This window comes from Stylophora pistillata, chromosome 12, assembly GCF_964205215.1.
Source record: "Stylophora pistillata chromosome 12, jaStyPist1.2, whole genome shotgun sequence".
NCBI classification, from domain to species: Eukaryota; Metazoa; Cnidaria; class Anthozoa; order Scleractinia; family Pocilloporidae; genus Stylophora; species Stylophora pistillata.
In genome coordinates this window covers 23,605,925-23,624,256 of record NC_142530.1, presented here as the reverse complement: position 1 = coordinate 23,624,256, position 18,332 = coordinate 23,605,925, and the positions used below count along the sequence as shown (strand labels likewise).

At 39.4% G+C, this 18,332-nt stretch overlaps 1 protein-coding gene across 5 annotated transcripts in view; it reads left to right on the top strand.

Annotated features, from left to right (window-relative positions):
• The window catches only part of LOC111326339 (integrin beta-PS), a 43,631-nt gene extending 25,820 nt beyond the window's left edge, over positions 1–17,811 (top strand). For all 5 annotated transcript variants that reach the window (XM_088740423.1, XM_088740426.1, XM_088740424.1 and 2 more), the window contains 23 exons: positions 1,208–1,333; positions 2,732–2,828; positions 3,682–3,775; positions 4,039–4,128; positions 4,931–5,017; positions 6,026–6,100; positions 6,539–6,634; positions 7,396–7,494; positions 7,764–7,837; positions 8,570–8,627; positions 8,865–8,920; positions 9,064–9,148; positions 9,494–9,564; positions 9,941–9,994; positions 10,789–10,858; positions 11,546–11,639; positions 12,826–12,926; positions 13,299–13,391; positions 13,847–13,982; positions 14,506–14,613; positions 15,077–15,186; positions 15,898–15,954; positions 16,533–17,811. In XM_088740423.1, coding sequence (XP_088596549.1) covers positions 1,208–1,333; positions 2,732–2,828; positions 3,682–3,775; positions 4,039–4,128; positions 4,931–5,017; positions 6,026–6,100; positions 6,539–6,634; positions 7,396–7,494; positions 7,764–7,837; positions 8,570–8,627; positions 8,865–8,920; positions 9,064–9,148; positions 9,494–9,564; positions 9,941–9,994; positions 10,789–10,858; positions 11,546–11,639; positions 12,826–12,926; positions 13,299–13,391; positions 13,847–13,982; positions 14,506–14,613; positions 15,077–15,186; positions 15,898–15,954; positions 16,533–16,601 — 2,000 coding nt within the window. In that variant the 3' untranslated portion in view covers positions 16,602–17,811. The remainder of the gene's footprint in view (positions 1–1,207; positions 1,334–2,731; positions 2,829–3,681; positions 3,776–4,038; positions 4,129–4,930; positions 5,018–6,025; positions 6,101–6,538; positions 6,635–7,395; positions 7,495–7,763; positions 7,838–8,569; positions 8,628–8,864; positions 8,921–9,063; positions 9,149–9,493; positions 9,565–9,940; positions 9,995–10,788; positions 10,859–11,545; positions 11,640–12,825; positions 12,927–13,298; positions 13,392–13,846; positions 13,983–14,505; positions 14,614–15,076; positions 15,187–15,897; positions 15,955–16,532) is intronic.
• The last annotated feature ends 521 nt before the right edge of the window (positions 17,812–18,332 follow it).

Sequence of the window (18,332 nt, the reverse complement as noted above, 5' to 3'; positions counted from 1 at the left end):
TTGGGGCCAGGCGTGTAAATCATATCTTGATAAGCTTCTAAAGCTGCAAAAATGAGCTCTATGTTTTATCTATTTTTCTGACCGCAATCAGCATGCAATTCCTCTATTTTCCGATGCCGTTATTTTACCGCTACAATTTTCTTATTATGAACTTACAGCTAACCTGATGTTTGATATTAGACACAAAAACGCCCCTAGAAGTATTCGAGCCCTGTTTCAAGACATTTCTACTATTCACCCCTATAATACCCGATCCTCTGCTTCGCACAACTTCTACACACAAAGCACTAGGCTCTCTATTCGATTGAACTCGTTTTCTAGAATTGGAACAAAAATTTCAAACGAGATGCCTCTTACATTAAGGAATCTCTCAAAATATGACTTTAAGAGAAAAATTAAAAGAGTACTTTTCAATATTCTGTCTTCGAAAGACTCCTATCTCGACATACGAAACATCATTCAAAAGGTCAAATTTTCCTAAGGTTTTTAATGTATTTCTAGAAGAACAAGTATAGCCTTAATTGTTCTATTTTTGTATTTTGTAGTATTTGTTTTTATACCTACTCTTTTTATTTAACTTCCTGATTTCTGCAAACCCGTGTACCTATTCTCTCTAAATAATTTCCTGATTTCTGTAAACTTGTATAACAACTTTTTTTCAAAGTTAAGACATGACCCACCAAGATTAGCTAGCTACCTGTGGTCATGTCCAATTTGTTAAAATAGTCATTAGTCATTAGAAATTATAATAAATAAAGGTTGTTGTGGTTAAAAAAAAAATAAAATAAAAAAATCGTCGAATCCAACATTGTTCGAGGATGTTTTGAGTGTAGTGGCTTAACATATGCAACATTTCAGGTGCAACAAACGGACTTAAGGGTCGTCACCGTTGATACTGTTAGTTAGTTAACGCTCTCGACGATGTTGAATTTGAAGGCAAAATGAAAAGAACACCCGAAGATTGAGGAAATGTAGGATGATGTTTAATACGATTTTCAGTTGATGGCAGTCAAACGTTTTCTAACGCCATTTTGGACGAAGTTGCACTAACATGTAAGATCCGATTGGCGGTGGCAGCCGTTTCTAGGGATTTTGGGAGAAAGAATTGCCTGAAATGTGTTCTGTAGTAAAGTCGTCTCCTATTTTCTTCGAAAACCGCGGTAAACTTGTGAAGTTAACCATCTGATATAGTGCTTTCACATGGTAGGAATTTCCACGACTATCACAGTAAATGTCCACACCCCAAGGAACTTCCCGGTTGATCTGTATTACTTGACGGACGTATCAAGGTCTATCAAGAAGGAATCAATAAAATCACTTGGACACCTATTAGGTAACAAAATTCGGAAAATGTTTGTGTGATCGTATCATGGCTTTTTTACTCTGGACTATAAAAGTAATGGGCAATCCTCTCAGAGTTGATAGCTTCATGTGAGATTCTTAACGCCTTTTCTAAACTGATTTTATTCATATCGGGTCCACCGAGAAATTAAAAGACACGGCATTAGTTTTACCCAATCCTAGTCAATAATTGGCAAAAACCAACGATAAAAACCGACGTTTCGGTGTCATCATGACGCCATTGTCAAGGAGAAATAAAAAATAAAGTTTGTGGCAAGGTGTAATACTAAATTAGCATAGATATGTTACGAGCTAATTAAACAAATACTTTTGCGCGAATTGAATCGCTTTGCACGTTCAGAGTGGGTTTTTTGTCTCTGATGAAAAGCATTTCGTTCACCAAACAATCGAACTTGTTACTACACTTTTTCAGAATGCTAAAACGTTTCGTGCGGTCATACCTTTCAAAGATCAGGAATCAGCAAATTACGTTAAGAAAGAGCTCAAGAATCTTAGCATGAAGGTGCAGACAACTGTCCAGCCAGTATTTGTTAGCCGCAAAGTTGGCCAAGATCTTAAAGTACGAGAAATCAAGCCACAGATTGTCAACCAAGAACGCGTCGTTTATCAATTTCAATGTGACCTGTGTGATGCGGGTTATGTGGGCTATACACGCGGACACTTACACACACGCGTGGATGGACATAAACGAAAGGCATCTTCAATATATAAACACTACCACGAACAGCACAGCGAAGTCCCGAAAGACCTACTGAAACGTTTTAGCATTCTGAAAAAGTGTAGTAACAAGTTCGATTGTTTGGTGAACGAAATGCTTTTCATCAGAGACAAAAAACAAACCCACTCTGAACGTGCAAAGCGATTCAATTTGCGCAAAAGTATTTGTTTAATTAGCTCGTAACATATTTATGCTAATTTAGTATTACACCTTGCTACAAACTTTATCTTTTATTTCTCCTTGACAATGGCGTCATGATGACACCGAAACGTCGGTTTTTATTGTTGGTTTTTGCCAGTCTTTGCATTTCTAAATCTTTATTGATAGTCAATAATTAGTCCGGAAAACTCGTGTCATATTCGTAACCAATCGGGTGCAAAACTAACAACTAAGCGAGACTTCTCACTCGCTCTTCCCCACGCTTCAGAAAGTTTAATTTGTCCATTCTCACTGGCTACGTGTGATATTATGATGACACGTCCTTAACACGTCCCATAGTTTTGGCTTTTTCTGAAACTTGATCAATATGACGAAGGTTTTGAAAGTTCATCTGTTTGTTCTTTAGCTATCCTTTACTCACTTGTTCAAGAAACTTTATCTCTTCTCAAAAATGATTTTAAATGGGTGGGTACCGTCACTTTGTCTTTACAGCGGACGAGATTTCAAATCTAACTTCAAGGTTTCGTCTTGGTCTTGGTGCATTTGTTGACAAACCCACCGCTCCTTATATGGACACAGATCCTGTGATGTAAGTATCGGTATCTACGAGTAAACTTGTTCAGTGACTCTCTCTGTGCGTAAGGAGTTGAAGGGGAGGGGGGAGGGGGAGGGGGGAGGGTAAACAACAAACAACGTGGTCAAAGTTTAGGTCAACTTGTCTCAACGATGATGTTTATAGTAGAAGTATAGCAACACTTATTAAAATTGATACTCCTACAGAATATTTGGTCCTCACAAGTAAGCTGTAAGCCTAGTTTTGAAATGATTTTTGCTGTAACTCTCATTGAGGGTAAAACTCTTTTTATGTTGCTACCTTTCTATAACATCAAGAAATGGTCAGATATTCTAGTCTTCTCGGATAGGGACGAATAAATGGAGGTCCCGTCTCCTGTAGGGTTGGAGTAGGAGACGTTAATTTCCCACACACGAGATTACTGTGTGATGGATGTCCTCCCCTGGGGTGGGATGGGTGGGAAGGTGAGATCGATAGACTGAAGCGGCTGCGAGAGGTGCCTGATATGCTGACGTCTGTTCTCAACCTTACACTGCACCCGTAATTCAGCCTCTGGGCTGCAAGTGGTCAGATATAAACTATATTCATATTCATGTATTTCAACACAGCACACTAGTCGCCCTCTAGTCACTTCGTACACCTAGAGGTCGCATAGTATTAATAACAAAAGCATAGAAACCTGAGAAACTGAACGAGCGGAGTCAACTTGAACAATCCACGGGTGCAAGAAATTATGTTTCCTTCTCTGCATGTGACTGTCCGATCGTGTGTTTGTTCGTTACTCTGTCGGCTTTCTGTTTGTCAATTATGATCTCGTGATGGTACTGACAAGTGTCCCTGTGTCCTTTTTGTCTTTCTTTTCTTAAAGGGTTGCTGCTCCTGACCCAAATAATGTGAATTCTACTCCAACGTTTGGTTATCATAACGTGTTGCCTTTGAACAAGAATACATCTCACTTTCAGGTTTGTCTAAGAACAAGGAAAACGCTAATTTCATCGCTACCTAGGATAAGAAAGAAAGGAAGAAAGGAAGAAAGGAAAGAAATTTTATCACCGCGAAATTCGGCCAAAATGTGCCCAAACTTTCTTTCACTCGTCTGACATCTTGAGCTTGATACCATACTTTCTGAGAGAATTGACGAAATTTTGCAGCGTTATTGTGCATTTTGATAAAAAAATCATTACTTATCAAGTTTATTGAGCAGTATATACGCACTTATTTACAGGAAGCTATTGAGAAATTGATGGCTTCTGGAAATGTTGACAATCCAGAGGGAGGTTTGGAGGCTCTTGTTCAGGTGGCTGCTTGTGAAAAGGTTGGTTAGTAGATGACACAGGCGACTTGGCACTTTACCTGAAACTGATAATCTGTGGGCAAGTTATATCAATTTTAGGCTTGGTCGATAACCGTATAACTTCAATGAGAACGTAGTCTAAATGCTTACAGTTTCGTCAAGTACAATTCGTGTTTTCATATCCACTCTGAATCCTTTTTGTTCCCTCTATGTATATTCTTTTCTTTTGGACCTTTGTTTATGCTGGCACACTACGAATCAAGTCTCCTTGCAATTCAGAACAATTTTCGAAAAAACCCAGCTCCTGTAAACAATTAAAAAGAATGTGTCGTTTTTCCCTAAAAACTCACCCACATTGGTTTAAACTTCTAAGATCTTCGCTGAAGAATAGTAGTCCTTTGTTAACATCAGATCCCCGGGTTAATTTGCTTACTAGGAACTTACGCAACCACGACGGCGACGGCAACGGACGTGAGATCTAATTGGCAGAACAATAGCCCAGCACGTGCGTTTTGGAACTTTGTACATTTCTTAGCCGTCCTATGCAAAACAACAACGTGAAATCGCCAAAATTTGCGTCGTCTGCGAACCGAAACTGCGACGGCAAATTATTTTAATTTCCATTTGGAAAGTAACGTTACTTTTATACGTCATGCTGAAGTTGAGCTGTGGCGCCGTATAAGACAGTAAGCTCCTGCAACCATTTTTGAAGTTCTAACTAAGAGTAGAAATTAATTTTATAATCGAAGTCTTCCTTGGCGTTGCCGTCCTGATTGCTTAAGGTCCCTAATATTGTAGTTACAACGGGTTTCTTCACTTTTAGGAGATCGGCTGGCAAAATAAGGAGGATGCACGGAGGGTGGTGGTGCTAACAACCGATGCAGCTTATCACTTTGCTGGAGACGGTCTGGTAAGAGTTACAATACTCCATTTTATTCAACGTTACCGTCTCGCGTCGGCAACAAGGACGTGGTAAAACAAAAGATCTAGTGGGAAGAACAATAGCTCAGCACGTGCATTTTAAAACTTTGTACATTTCTTAGCCGTCCTTTGCAAAACAACAACGTGAAATCACCAAAGTTTGCGTCGTCTGCGAACGGAAACCGCGACGGCAAATTATTGTAATTTCCATTTGGAACACAGCGCTGCTACCATACGTCAGTGCTGCTACCATACGTCAGTGCTGAGGTTGAGGTGTGGCGCCGTAATATTTGGTAAACGCCTGCGGCCATTTTCGAAATGCTAATTAAAAGTAGAAATTCATTTTATTAATCGACGTCTTCCTTAGTGTCGCCGTCCTGACTGCTTAAGGTCCCTATTAAGGTACCTCACGTCACGTCGTATCACGTCACGTTACGCTGGCTATGTTGTTTTACCATGGATCTGTTCCACGCCATGTCCTGCTCCACGCGTTATGTGTTTCCTTAAAGCGCTTTTCGACCCACGTTGTCAAATACTAGAAGCGGCTATCGAGAACTTATGCTAAAAACAAGGTAACCGTCCCAAGCGCGTTGAAACGCGAAAGACCAAAACGCATTATGTAGTTGGTTTTGTTTTGCACCTGCTTGGTTGAAAATTTGGCGCGAGTTTCTTCGACCAAGTAAGATAAAACCAGAGAAATTCCTAATTACATTTGATTCTCAATCGAAAATTTACCTAAGTAACGAGTTTGGTTCTAGACCGTGATTTTACGACACATTTGATTAAACACGGTGTAGCATTGTATTAAGCAAGAGAGTATGTTAACGGTATGCAGTAAATATCAATCGCTTTCCCCTAACTTCAGTATGTTCTTAAAGTCAAAAAGTACATTCATTAGTAGCTATATTGAGTTGACAATTCTACAAAATCTTCCTTCCTCTTTTTCCTCATTTTGACTACGGGACTGTTCAGCTCACAAAATCTCGTCTTTTTATAGCTTGGCGGAGTCGTTATTCCTAACGATGGTCTTTGTCATTTGGACGGGCAGGAATATACCGCTTCATTGACCATGGTAGGTCGTTAATATTACATGCTACCCGCTGGCCAGCTCTCTAAAGTATGTATGATGCACGATCCTCGCAGTAGAGAGCGCTATTTATGCAATAGCGAAAATCAGACCTGAAAAAAATCAGGCCTGTACGGAATTCGAACCACTGACCTCTGCGATGCTAGTGCAGCGCTCCACCAATTGAGCTAACAAGCCAACTGGGAACAGGCCGTTAAGTCGATTCGTAATAAACCCGTGATGATAAATCAGATACAATGTATATATGAAGTTCATATAAATTTTTTTTTAACTGCGGTATTAGATACGTATGATGCACGATCCTCGCAGTAGAGAGCGCTATTTATGCAATAGTGAAAATCAGACCTGAAAAAAATCAGGCCTGTACGGGATTTGAACCACTGACCTTGTATCTTCAAAGTATGTTGTCCACTTCTGTTGCAGGATTATCCATCTCCAGGACTGGTCCGTGATCTTTTACTTGAGTCGCAAGTGGTTCCAATTTTCGCTGTGGCATCCAAAGAAAAGCAAGTGTATGAAGTAAGTATCAAAGAGCGTCACTGAATCTTAGAAACCATGCTTAAAATCTCTAATCAAGTTTACGTAATGAGCTGTAAGTATTGCGATGGTCGCCAAAAATACTTGTCGCAAGGTGACTTTCTTACTTTACGGTCAGTGCGGGAGCTTAAATTTATCTAGTTTTCCTCCCTAACAAAGGTGAAATACTTTTTTTTTACACCTATTTATAAAGAGAAGTAAGTAAGACACACTCTCTCAAATCACGCTGTATTGAATACATGATTCATGGTCTCTAAAACTACCTTGTGTTGATGAGCGAGAACACGAACAAAATTCTTTAACCCTCTTTTACTCCCAAGATCTGAATTTTAATTTCCCCCTCTCTAGCTGGTCCAAATTCCTTGTAAATGAGCTACGAGATCACGGTACCCAAATCTACCCGATAAGTTTGAAGACTCTAATAACCTGTTGGCTGTATGGATGTTATAGGAGGAAGTTGGTTTATCACCTCTGGAAGTTAAAGGGTTAAGAAAAGGGTATAAGATGTATCAAAAATTTTTTTCACATACTGTGAGTCGGCAACTGACCTCTTTCCCACCTTTTTCTTCTCCCAGTATGTCCCAGTATTAGTGGTCTAAAAACTCCTTGAAAGTGGAACCCCAAATACAAAGTTAGGTCACTCGAACTCCATCCGCAGAATCATCGCCTCGTGTATCCCAGCTGTAATAGCGACAAAAGGGTTTTTAGTGGATTCGATGTAACCTATATTATTTTTTTTTTAGCAACTGGCATATTTTTTAGGAAACGAAACCTACGCCGAGACAGGGGAGCTTTTGGAGGATTCATCAAACATCGTGCGTGTGATTGGCGAGGCTTATAAGGTGAGGAGCTATATCCAGGAGAGAAAGCTGTTGAAAGATTAAGCAAGTGAAAGAACTGTGACTTAGCAAATTTAGTGAAAGCATTTGATTGTTATACTATAGATAGAAAATTCAGAAATATAAGTACTTTTTATCTAGAGAAAGATCTTTGATGTAAACATTGGTATGTTTTACGCATCTTCACGGTAGCCAAATTCCATTTGTAGATGCAAATATAAATAACGTTTTATAAGAGTTAATTATCCGTTGTTTCTCTCTCATTCTACCAGAAAATCGCCCGCACTGTGACAATACGAGACTCCAATTCTGCAGGGCTCACCCTTCGATACACTGCACTCTGTCCGTAAGTACCACTTCAGTTGAACATAGAAAAACTCAGACAGTAAGCCATGACGTCACTGGACTAGAAAAGACATGCACGGCTACCTTAGCCACCATGGTATCAAAATAACAAGTAATGATGAATATATGAAGTTCATATATTTTGAACTGCGGTTATAGATACGTATGATGCACGATCCTCGCAGTAATAAACCCGTCAACTTAACGGCCTGCTTCCAGTTGGCTTGTTAGCTCAATTGGTAGAGCGCTGCACTAGTATCGCAGAGGTCAGTGGTTTGAATCCCGTACAGGCCTGATTTTTTTCAGGTCTGATTTTCGCTATTGCATAAACAGCGCTCTCTACTGCGAAGATCGTGCATCATACGTATCTATAACCGCAGTTCAAAATATATGAACTTCATATATTCATCGTATTTGATTTATCATCACGGGTTTATTACGAATCAACTTAACGGCCTGCTCCCAGTTGGCTTGTTAGCTCAATTGGTTGAGCGCTGCACTAGTATCGCAGAGGTCAGTGGTTCGAATCCCGTACAGGCCTGATTTTTTTCAGGTCTGATTTTCGCTATTGCACAAATAGCGCTCTCTACTGCGAGGATCGTGCATCATATGTAAAATAAAAAGTCAAAACCAACTCCTGGTTTCTTATGACTGACTTGCCTTTAACCTAAAAAAAGCTGACTTTGTAAGAAGCTTTAATCTTTTCACCCTTATTTTTTATTCCTTTTTCTAGCAAGGGTGAAATTTACGAAGACACGAGAACTTGTACAGGTGTTGAATTGGGAGATACGGTAAATGAACCTGTTCTTTTGCCTTACTCCTCATCTGCATTCTCTTATTATGTAAAGATGCATACGTCAAGCTAGATTGAGTGAGTCATTGAATGTGTTAGTCAGTCAGTACATCTTATGATATTACGGTTGATTTTAAAATAATCTAATTTGATGGACTTTTCAAACTTAACAGCTTGACATTAAACCAAGAATTCTTTACTTGAAATAAAAGGAAATTCTCCTCATCTTTTACAGGTATCTTTTAAGGTGACAGTATCAATGGCCAACTGCACAGATGACTTACCCACAAAGTAAGTGTCTTTTCCTCTTTCATTCGCAAATTTATTCGTTATTATTTATTAAATTAGTCCTACGTTTATCACTAATTTTGTTTATTCCAACAACAAAAAAACTCTCTCTGTACATTTAATTCAACCAAGTTTCTTCTTTGCAGCTTTTCCATCAAAACTCCTTACGGACAAGTTTCTTTGAAACTATCTTATGTCTGCAGTTGTGACTGTGAAGCAGAAGAAAATCTGGTAAAACCAAAATCAAGTTTTGAGAGACTTTTAAACACTAGCTCAATTAGAAATAGTCTAGCACTTAATCCACTCATTCTGCATGAAATAGAATTTGTTTGTCTTCCAATTATTAAGCATTAAGGCCTAAGTCGAGGTGCAAATGACATCAGTAGTGTAGCAACTAATTTAAAGGGGCCTACCTTCAAAGAGTGACGTCTCCTGCTTTAATGCTTTTTTCTCCACAGTTGTATATAGAATTTCGAGTGGATTTATGTCGTTAATGTACAGATCCGAGTAACGCAGCTAATAAGAAGAGATTTCCTTCAATCGCCATTAACGCACCATAAAAACACTTTCTCTCAGGAACCTAATAGCACAATTTGCAATCACAGAGGATCCTTAAAGTGTGGAATGTGTTTCTGTCAGGATGGATGGTGAGTTTATTAGAAAATTTCACGTTTGGCAGACCTTGTGCATGCATCACCTCAGGCAAGATGAAAATTATTGTTATGCAGGATTGAAAGTGCCATCTTTGTGATACCAAGTACTCAGGTGGCAAATTTGATTTAATAATCACTACAAAAGCATTACCGTGGATCGTACCCTCACATTTTGACACAGTGACTCTGAGTGTTGATATTGAGCGATCAAAAGGAAGCCATGGAAAATTGGAGTGGCTTTTCATTTTGTTACGTAAAGGGCAGTCTTTGTCCCTCAAATCCAGGAAATCACCGAAAATTGGAATGTACAATGTTTATAATATCATCTCGGTCTATTTCTCTTAGTTCCTAATCAAAGTTTTGTTTTCAGGGCAGGTGAATACTGTTCGTGCACAAAGGAAGAGGAGCGAAAAAATTGCCAAAGGTAGCAAATTTACTCTTAAATGATAATTTTGATAGTAGATGTAGTCACGATAATGTCATCCAAGTTCAGAAAGATAAGTTACATGCTGCATGGAAAATATTTCTGTCACTGATTTATCTTTTGTTTGTTAACGCTTTCTTAGATGGTTTTCCAAAAGGAAATTTTAACTGGAAAAAGTCTAGGTAACGCCCCTGAGTGAAGCCCTTGTATAAAAAACACGCGAGAAAAATTCAGAGAGTTGGTTGAGGCAGTTTCCTTCTTGAAGCCGATATTTTCACATTGTCATTTCACCTATGTATAAACTCTTTCAAAATTCATCCCTTTTTCTACTCCACTGGTAGTCTCACACTTCAAGATAATAATAACTTGTTTATCGGCTTGAGGTCGTGACCGATGTCTTTGCTTGAAAGTACTGCCCAGTCGACGAAACGAAATATATTGATAAAAAAGGCAACGAAGGCGGGGATGTAGTCGGCGACTCTACGAATGTTCGTAGGCAGAGATAGGAAAATCTGGACCGCTCTAAAGACCAATAAGATTGCAGTTTTCGATACAGAGAAAAAAACTGATAAAGAATCTAACTTTCGAAGTATTTCTTGGGATCCTCAATTGATAAAGTCAGAAAACTTTTCACCGGGAGATTTTCATAGTGGTTCTTTTCTACGTTACTGAATCCTAAAGAAAAGCCATGAGGATTTTACGATTTGCCAGTCTTTATCACACATAGATTTGATGAAGACTCTTTAGCTCTTTACATGCACTGACTCTTCCTTGATATATTTCACCACTGATAGTGACGATAGCGGCGTGTGCAGTGGTCAGGGATCATGCAGTTGTGGCAAATGTTACTGTAAGGACACAAAGGTGATCTTTTCTGGAATTTGCATGGTGGTAACAAGGTTGTAAAACGAGTCTGGCTAAGAGCTGTAACGAGTTTTGGCAGGAATAAGATTGTAGGCATGTGAAACAGTGTTTGAGGCATTGACGAACCCACGCTGGAAGGGAAAAAAATCACTCCCTTTCCACCTAAAGGTGGAAAGGTCTGTTTTTTGTTTTGCTCTACCGTGCAAATTTTTAGATCAGGTGTGGTACGATGCAGTCTTTTGGGACAAATACTTTTAGCAATACTCGAATGGAAACCTAACAATGATTATTAACCAATACGCCATAATTTTTTTATTTTCGACCTCAAGACTTGAAAAATAGCTTGGAGTCTAAAACTCTATGGGGAAAAATTCATGGAGAAATGTCACGGTCGGTACTTAGGGTCACTCAGGCTGCCTCAAATCTCCAGTATTCTCTAAGGGTTTGGATAACCAGGTTTACCGGTTGATGTATAGCACCAAGCACCTCCAAATATTGGAAATCCTTTCTGAATGGAAAGAAAAACGTACGAAAAACAGAGTAAGTCAAGGGTAGACGGCGTTAACACTTTGAATATTTCGTCATACTACTCCGTTCGAATCCTAGAAATTCCATATCATGCCTTACTTTGCATCCCCGTTCAAGCCGGATAGTCAATGACTGCTTAGCTTCTCCCTTGATTTTCAGGATCCTACGGGATTAATTTATGGAGAAACCTGCGAGTGCAACAATCTAAACTGTCCTAAAGATCCTGAAAATGAGGAGATTTGTGGAGGATCGGGTAGGTCACGCCAGAACTATCTGAAGCTGTTTTTGGTCCGAGTGATAAATTGCTGGTGGCATACACAAACGATCTATACATTTATTATGCCTGGATTTTGAAAGGTAACAGCTTTAAAATAGAGACATTACTAAACAGAAAAATTGAAAACGATGAGGCAATAACATAGAAGGACATTCCAAACGGAGCGACGCGAGCCGTAATATTTTCATGCCTTGAATATACGATTGTTCCCGGTACAACTCAGTATCTAAGGGTAACGTTAAGAAAAGAAATCTATTTATTCTTACATCATGTGTTTGTGAGCAGTGGAGCCTGCAATTGAAGCCCTTGATTTTCCAAGAAGAATTAAGACGCTGTGTACGACAATTTATTTACCTCTTTGGTTCTTTTTCGCCTTGATCCTTTAATGCTTAACTATATTTATTCATTTTATACATGTTGGGATTTACGTTGTGAGGTACTATCATCCGTGGAAGAACACTGTATTTTTACAGTCGTTCGTTTTCAATTTTTGAAATGTATCGTCATCATACCATGGAAAGGGCGCACGAACGAATTATATTCACGAGTTGCGATGCATCAAAAACTCTCTCGTTCGCCGCGCTCACTCATTGGTTTTTTTGATGCATCGCAACTCGTGGGTAAAAATCGCTGGTGCGCGCTTTCCATGGAATAATTTAAATTAATATTTTCACTGAAACAGCCACATAACCCTACATTTTATCATTTAGTGGCCAGTGCAAGAAGTGCCAGAATTTAAGGTTTCATCCTTTAACCTTTATATTCTAATTCAGCGCCCCACACCACTTACCTAATCTTCCGTCTTGAAATTTGATCGAGGCTGAGACTGAGAAATAAACCAATGACTTTCTACTGAATAAAGGCTGATAGTTTCTAAAGAAACTGTTTGGGGCTGCGTCGGTGGGGGTAACGAAATAATTTGAATATGTCAACAAAGTTGAAATGGAAAATTGGCCACCGTTACGATTATAAAAGCTGACGTTTCGAACGTTAGCCCTTCGTCGATAGCCCTTTCGCTCCGACGAAGGGCTAACGCTCGAAACGCCAGCTTTTGTAATCGTAACGGTGGCCAATTTACCATTTCAACTTTGTTGATATATTCAAATGACTTTCTAACATTGAAATTTGCGTCGATATCATGACATTTGCTCTTTACCAACAGAGCGCGGAGTTTGTGACTGCGGCCAATGTAAATGTAAAGAAAACTGGAGTGGACCTTCTTGCAGCTGTAGCAAGGACTTGAACGGGTGTACCAAGGATGGGGTAAGGCTAACATTACACTGGGGTAATCATCAATTGACTCTCGAAAGCCTATGTGACGTCCTTTCCTTTTGCCTTTGCATTTATCGTGATGAATAAAGAGGAGTTTTTTTTACGAAGTAACCAATAGTATTAGCGCCACTCATCTTGGATGGGAGTCTAAACTAGTTTACCGCAGGTCGGCCCTTAAACAGTTTCCGTTCCAATCAACATTACCCAGTCATTCTTCTCGTAGAAGAGAAGCCCTACCCAAAGAAAGAGGCGATGGTCTTAGTCAAGTCTTTAACCCTCGCGACTCTATCGGGGGCCGGGAAACTTGTGCCCGTATCTTTCTCCAACTTAGTGTCTACAAAAATACATATGTGTCTTCCTTAGGTGCTTTGTAACGGTCGAGGGACCTGTAAATGTGGAACATGCGTGTGCAATGATTCTTTACCCTACAGGGGACCTTTTTGTGATGATTGTCTTGTAAGTATATCGCCTGTCACTTTGTTGTAAGGAATGTTGAAATTTCAAATACAGCGCTAGCTGAGATTTGTAATCGAAACATTGCCGCAATGTTTTTGATATGATAAGTCTTAGAGCTCAATCAGACAATACTCTTTTTTTTCCGAATTTGATCCACTATTATCATTTGAAACTCCCCTTGAGAACATTTGGTATAAATAAGCAAAGCTGGACAGTCCTTTTCCCCAAAAAGCGACTCCTTTGACTAGCGCCATCAAGAAAGGTATCTCACACAGAGTTTTACACGTAAAGCTGATTAAACAGTCAAAGGAAAATAATTCAATTTTACCAAAGGGGTGGGGACAGTAAAGAAAGAAATTCAAATGGTTGGAATGCTTAACTGCGTCAAATACCCATTACTTCTTCTCACCGTAGAGCTTCCTTTGCATACTGTGGTTTATGTATCTAAATTTCAGAGTTGTATAGGAAACTGTGAAGCTAACAGACCATGCGTGCAATGTCAAATATTCGGTACAGGGGAACTAGTTGGAGAGGATTGCAAAACTAAATGTAAAGACTTTAGAATCACCGTAGTAGACAAGTTAACATCCGGTGAGTTATTGTTTTACCTCATCTTATAACCCTAGATAAAGGTTTGTGCAAGAGGAGTTGGGATTTTTTTCCTTTGAAGCATTCCTTAGTCATGTTTTAATGTTTTTTTTTTTTTTTTCATTTATTGTTGTTGTTGTTCTTTGTATTTCATTTAAAGAGAATGGCTTGATTCTGCATATGTAGATGGCATTCTGTTTTTGCCGGGTTTGTCTCTACACTTTTTCTCGTGCCATTTGGTTTTAAGCATAGTTAATAGTTAATATTAACTAGGTTTTAAGTGAAAAATCTAGGAGAGAGCTCTAGGTTGCACGGTTGCGGAGTGCAATTTCTAAATATATTCATTTGAGACTCGTGAATGGTTTGTGCGCTAACCAATACTCACAGTTATATCGTACGTACCGAGAATGCACACATGTGTGAAGGGCTTGCCCTCTTGATATAACTGAGCTGATGAATATTTATTGTTTCTTTATATAACTACAATTTCACTACAAGTACCATTTTAATCTCTTATTTCCTCCAGAGATGGGCAAACAGTGTCGATTTCGAGACGAAGATGACTGTTATTTTGGGTTTGCCTACACAATAAGAGCAGATGGACAGTTGGAGATTTATACACAGAGGACTAAAGGTTGGCTCCTTTTCCTAAACTCCAAACTATCTTAAGATATTTCCAAGAATCTATGTGATGTCAAATAACGCCTTTTCTCGAGCTTTGTTGAATCCTGTAGACTTGTCTTAACAAGAATTGCTGATACAGAGCAGTTATTTAACGGTCATTTATTTGCACGGAAAGTAACCCAACTGCGCTGCAAGGGAAGAACACCAAGAGAAGAAGTAGAGGTCTTAGGCTGGCCCTTGGAGGCACAGCACCAAAATTTACATAATAAAGTGTGAATAAACTGTGAATATCAATGTAGTAAGAAAAGTAGACACGTTGTTAATCTTGTCCTCATAGTTTCCCACGTTAGAAACTGAGTCTCCGAGCCTCTCTCCAACAAATTCTCGTCTTAAGGCCTCTTCCACCTAAGCCTCTGTATACCCCTTATTAAATCCGTGGAAACGACCTGCGCAATATATATTTTTTCTCCTAGACTGTCCATCAGAGATGCAGGCTCTGTTGGTTATTTTGGGCGTGATAGGAGCCGTTCTCGCTGTTGCCTTAGCTCTATTGCTAATATGGAGAGTTTTAGCAACGATACAGGTATTGTCAGTTGGGCTCTGGTTAAAAGTTTAACCGGTCGCAATCCACGTGAAACGACTATCTCCTGTCAACAGCTGATTTCCTATGATTATTTTTCAAAAGTTTGTTAATCATTTTGGCCCTTTTCGGGAAAAATCGCTACCGCTCGTCAACTAATCATTCAGATCGAAATTACTCGATATTCGTTGGACGACCGAGTACATCAGTAGTAATTACTCCGCTGATTACTCAGTAAATTTCCAATCCACAAGTCTTAAATCATTCCTGAGACTACAGGCATCAGTTTCTCCTAGGCAAAGAATAAAGAGAAGAAAAACTGTCTCCTTCAGATATCTAGCTCAGTAATGTTTAACGAGTTACATATTCTTATTTTCTTGGGATAAACCTAACTCTTGAGTGAGTTGGTTGATTGAATTGGCGATCGTAAAGAGGATAGAAAGATGGAATTTATAGTGTTAGCCCTTGGTCAAAGTAATTCCGTCAGCCTTAGCATCTCCTTCGGAGGCCAATTCACGCTATCAACTGAAATTATAAATCCAAATTATCCTACCACTTAACGGATAAGGTGGTTTGCAATGTTCAAGATGGAAAAATTCAAAGTGATGAACCCTTCGATTAAGCTCATGAATTCTTTAGTAATGGTTAATTGTTACAATAACGTCACTTCCTCTCTTCATGGTTTAAATTTGTAAGTTACATTCCTATCTTCAGGACCGGAGAGCATTTGCCAAATTTGAAAAGGAACAACAGAATGCAAAATGTGTCATGGTATGTCTTCATAACACATTGTGAACTTTCTCAAAACACTTGTTGCTTTTTTAAAAAAAGAGATCATTTCATTTTCGTGACGATGGTGAAAACAATGTAACTTCCAATTTGTTCTTCAGTTGGTTTGCCGTTATTTCTTGAATAATCTTCAGGCTTTAGTCAGTCAGTCAGTGATTCCATCAGTGAGTGAGTGATTCAGCCAGTCGGTCAGCTAGCCATTCAGTGAATCAGTCGGTCATTTTTCAATCAGTCAGTCCTTAGTTCAGCCAGTCAGTCAGTAGTCAGTCAGTCAGTCGATCGGTCGATCAGTCAATCAGTGGCTTAGTCGATCAGCCAGTCAGTCAGTCACTCCTCAGTCAGTCAGTCGTAGAGTCAGCCACTCTCTAAGTCAGTTAGTCAGTTAGCCAGTCAGTCATTCAGTTATTTAATCAGACATCAGGCAGTCAATCTAGTTTTAACTCAATCAGACAATTAGTCAGTCAACCATTAGAGCAATCAGTCCTTTAGTCAGTTATATTAGTACTATGGCAATATGGTATAATACTGTAGCACCTCTCATCCTTTTGTCTCAAAAACAGGCTGAAAATCCAATCTTTAAGCCAACAACGACGACCTTTATGAATCCTATGTACGGAGTGAAAACATGAAGTGAGGAATGGCAGAACAAGTCTTCAGTGGGGACTTCTTGGGGACGCACTTCTCACGAAACCTCAGACGGTGTAACTGGAGGATGGGTTGGACACAGGATTGGTCTAAACGGTTGTGACGAAAAATTCCAATAATAGAATCGCACTAAAGATTTGAAGACGTCATTTAATTACTCCTCAAGTCAAATTTTGAAACTCAGTTCCAGCCAACTCAGGAACAGTCATGTAACTCTCTCTCTATGATCATCCACTTTTGCAACCACTTTGCAAATGTCCGACTGGTATCTGAATTAAATACCTTTTCAAAACCTTCTCCTCAAGGACGAGTGCTCGAGTTCCTTCAATCAGTTTTTCGCTCTTTGTAAGGATTTTCTCAAGTCAAGTGACCTCCTCTTTCTCTAAGGAACACTTTTTTCTGCTCTAATGGTGATCTCTTAGGAAAGAGTTGACTGCAATTCGACACCGAACTTACTGTATCTAGAAACATTTGGTTATCTCCGTAACGGACTTCAGATGATGGATAATGTCGGGGAGCTGTTTTGGGACTTAATGCTTAAACGAACTGCACGAACTGCACGAACTACTGCTGGTATGCCGGTTTGCAACCAACTACCCCCGCCTCATATTCAACTGTTAACGTTTCGGTTTCTCAACCAAGTCAAGAAAAGGAAACAAACAAACGCCTCAAACAGTCCAATCACAGCTGAACACAACAGCCTATAAGTGACGCGTACGACATACGACCTCATCGCCTGAAGAAGTCTGCCAGTATGTAGTTAAAACGTCGCGATCCACATCCCAAGTGACCACTTTGTGAGACAAGCGATCACATTTCTCTTTTAAACAAACACATGTAACCATATACAATGAATATATGAAGTTCATATATTTTGAACTGCGGTTGTAGGTACGTATGATGCGCTCTCTACTGCGAGGATCGTGCATCATACGTACATGTAACCATGATGATCATCTAATCCTACGTTTGCATGATAAAGACTGGGTGATTTTCTAATTCAAAATTGGAGCCAAATTCCGTGTAACTAAAAAAAGTTCGTCAACTTGATGATTCAGTGCATACAAATACGGTAAAATCTTGAAGCCCTTGAAGGAGAAGAATATTTTTTTTCTTTGATACTCATCCTGGTATGTCTTTTTTGTGTGTGAGAGTAAAGGGAGAAACCAAATATAGACGTCGAAATTCTTACAATCGTGTACTAGAACTGTTGGGTCTTTCTTGTTAATGCTTTTTTTAAAAATGCACGGCAGAGCTTAACTTTCCCCATAGAAAGGGTCCGAACAAACGCAACGAGTGTTTACCGTAGTCTCCTGTTCTCATTCGTCGAATCATTTTAAGTCCTAAGGACCTCAAAAAAGCAGAAAGTAGGGAGCTGTTTAACCTCTTCGTTAGAAAAAATTCATTCGTTACTAGTTAGACGGCTGATAGTTTTATACAAGCTCTTTACGAACCAAATAGGTAAAGTCTGTTTTCGAGCCTAGTGGCCCATTAGGCCTGTGCTTAACTCCGGTTTCTGTTGCATGGAGCGACTAGGAGTATTTCTACTCCCCCCTGGATGGGATGCCAGTCCATCGCAGGGTTACCCCCAGCATTAAATTGCCGGTACCCATTTATACACCTGGGTGAAGAGAGGCACTGTGAGAGTAAAGTGTCTTGCCTAAGAACAGAACACAATTTCCCGGCCGGGGCACGAACCCGGACCATTCGATCCG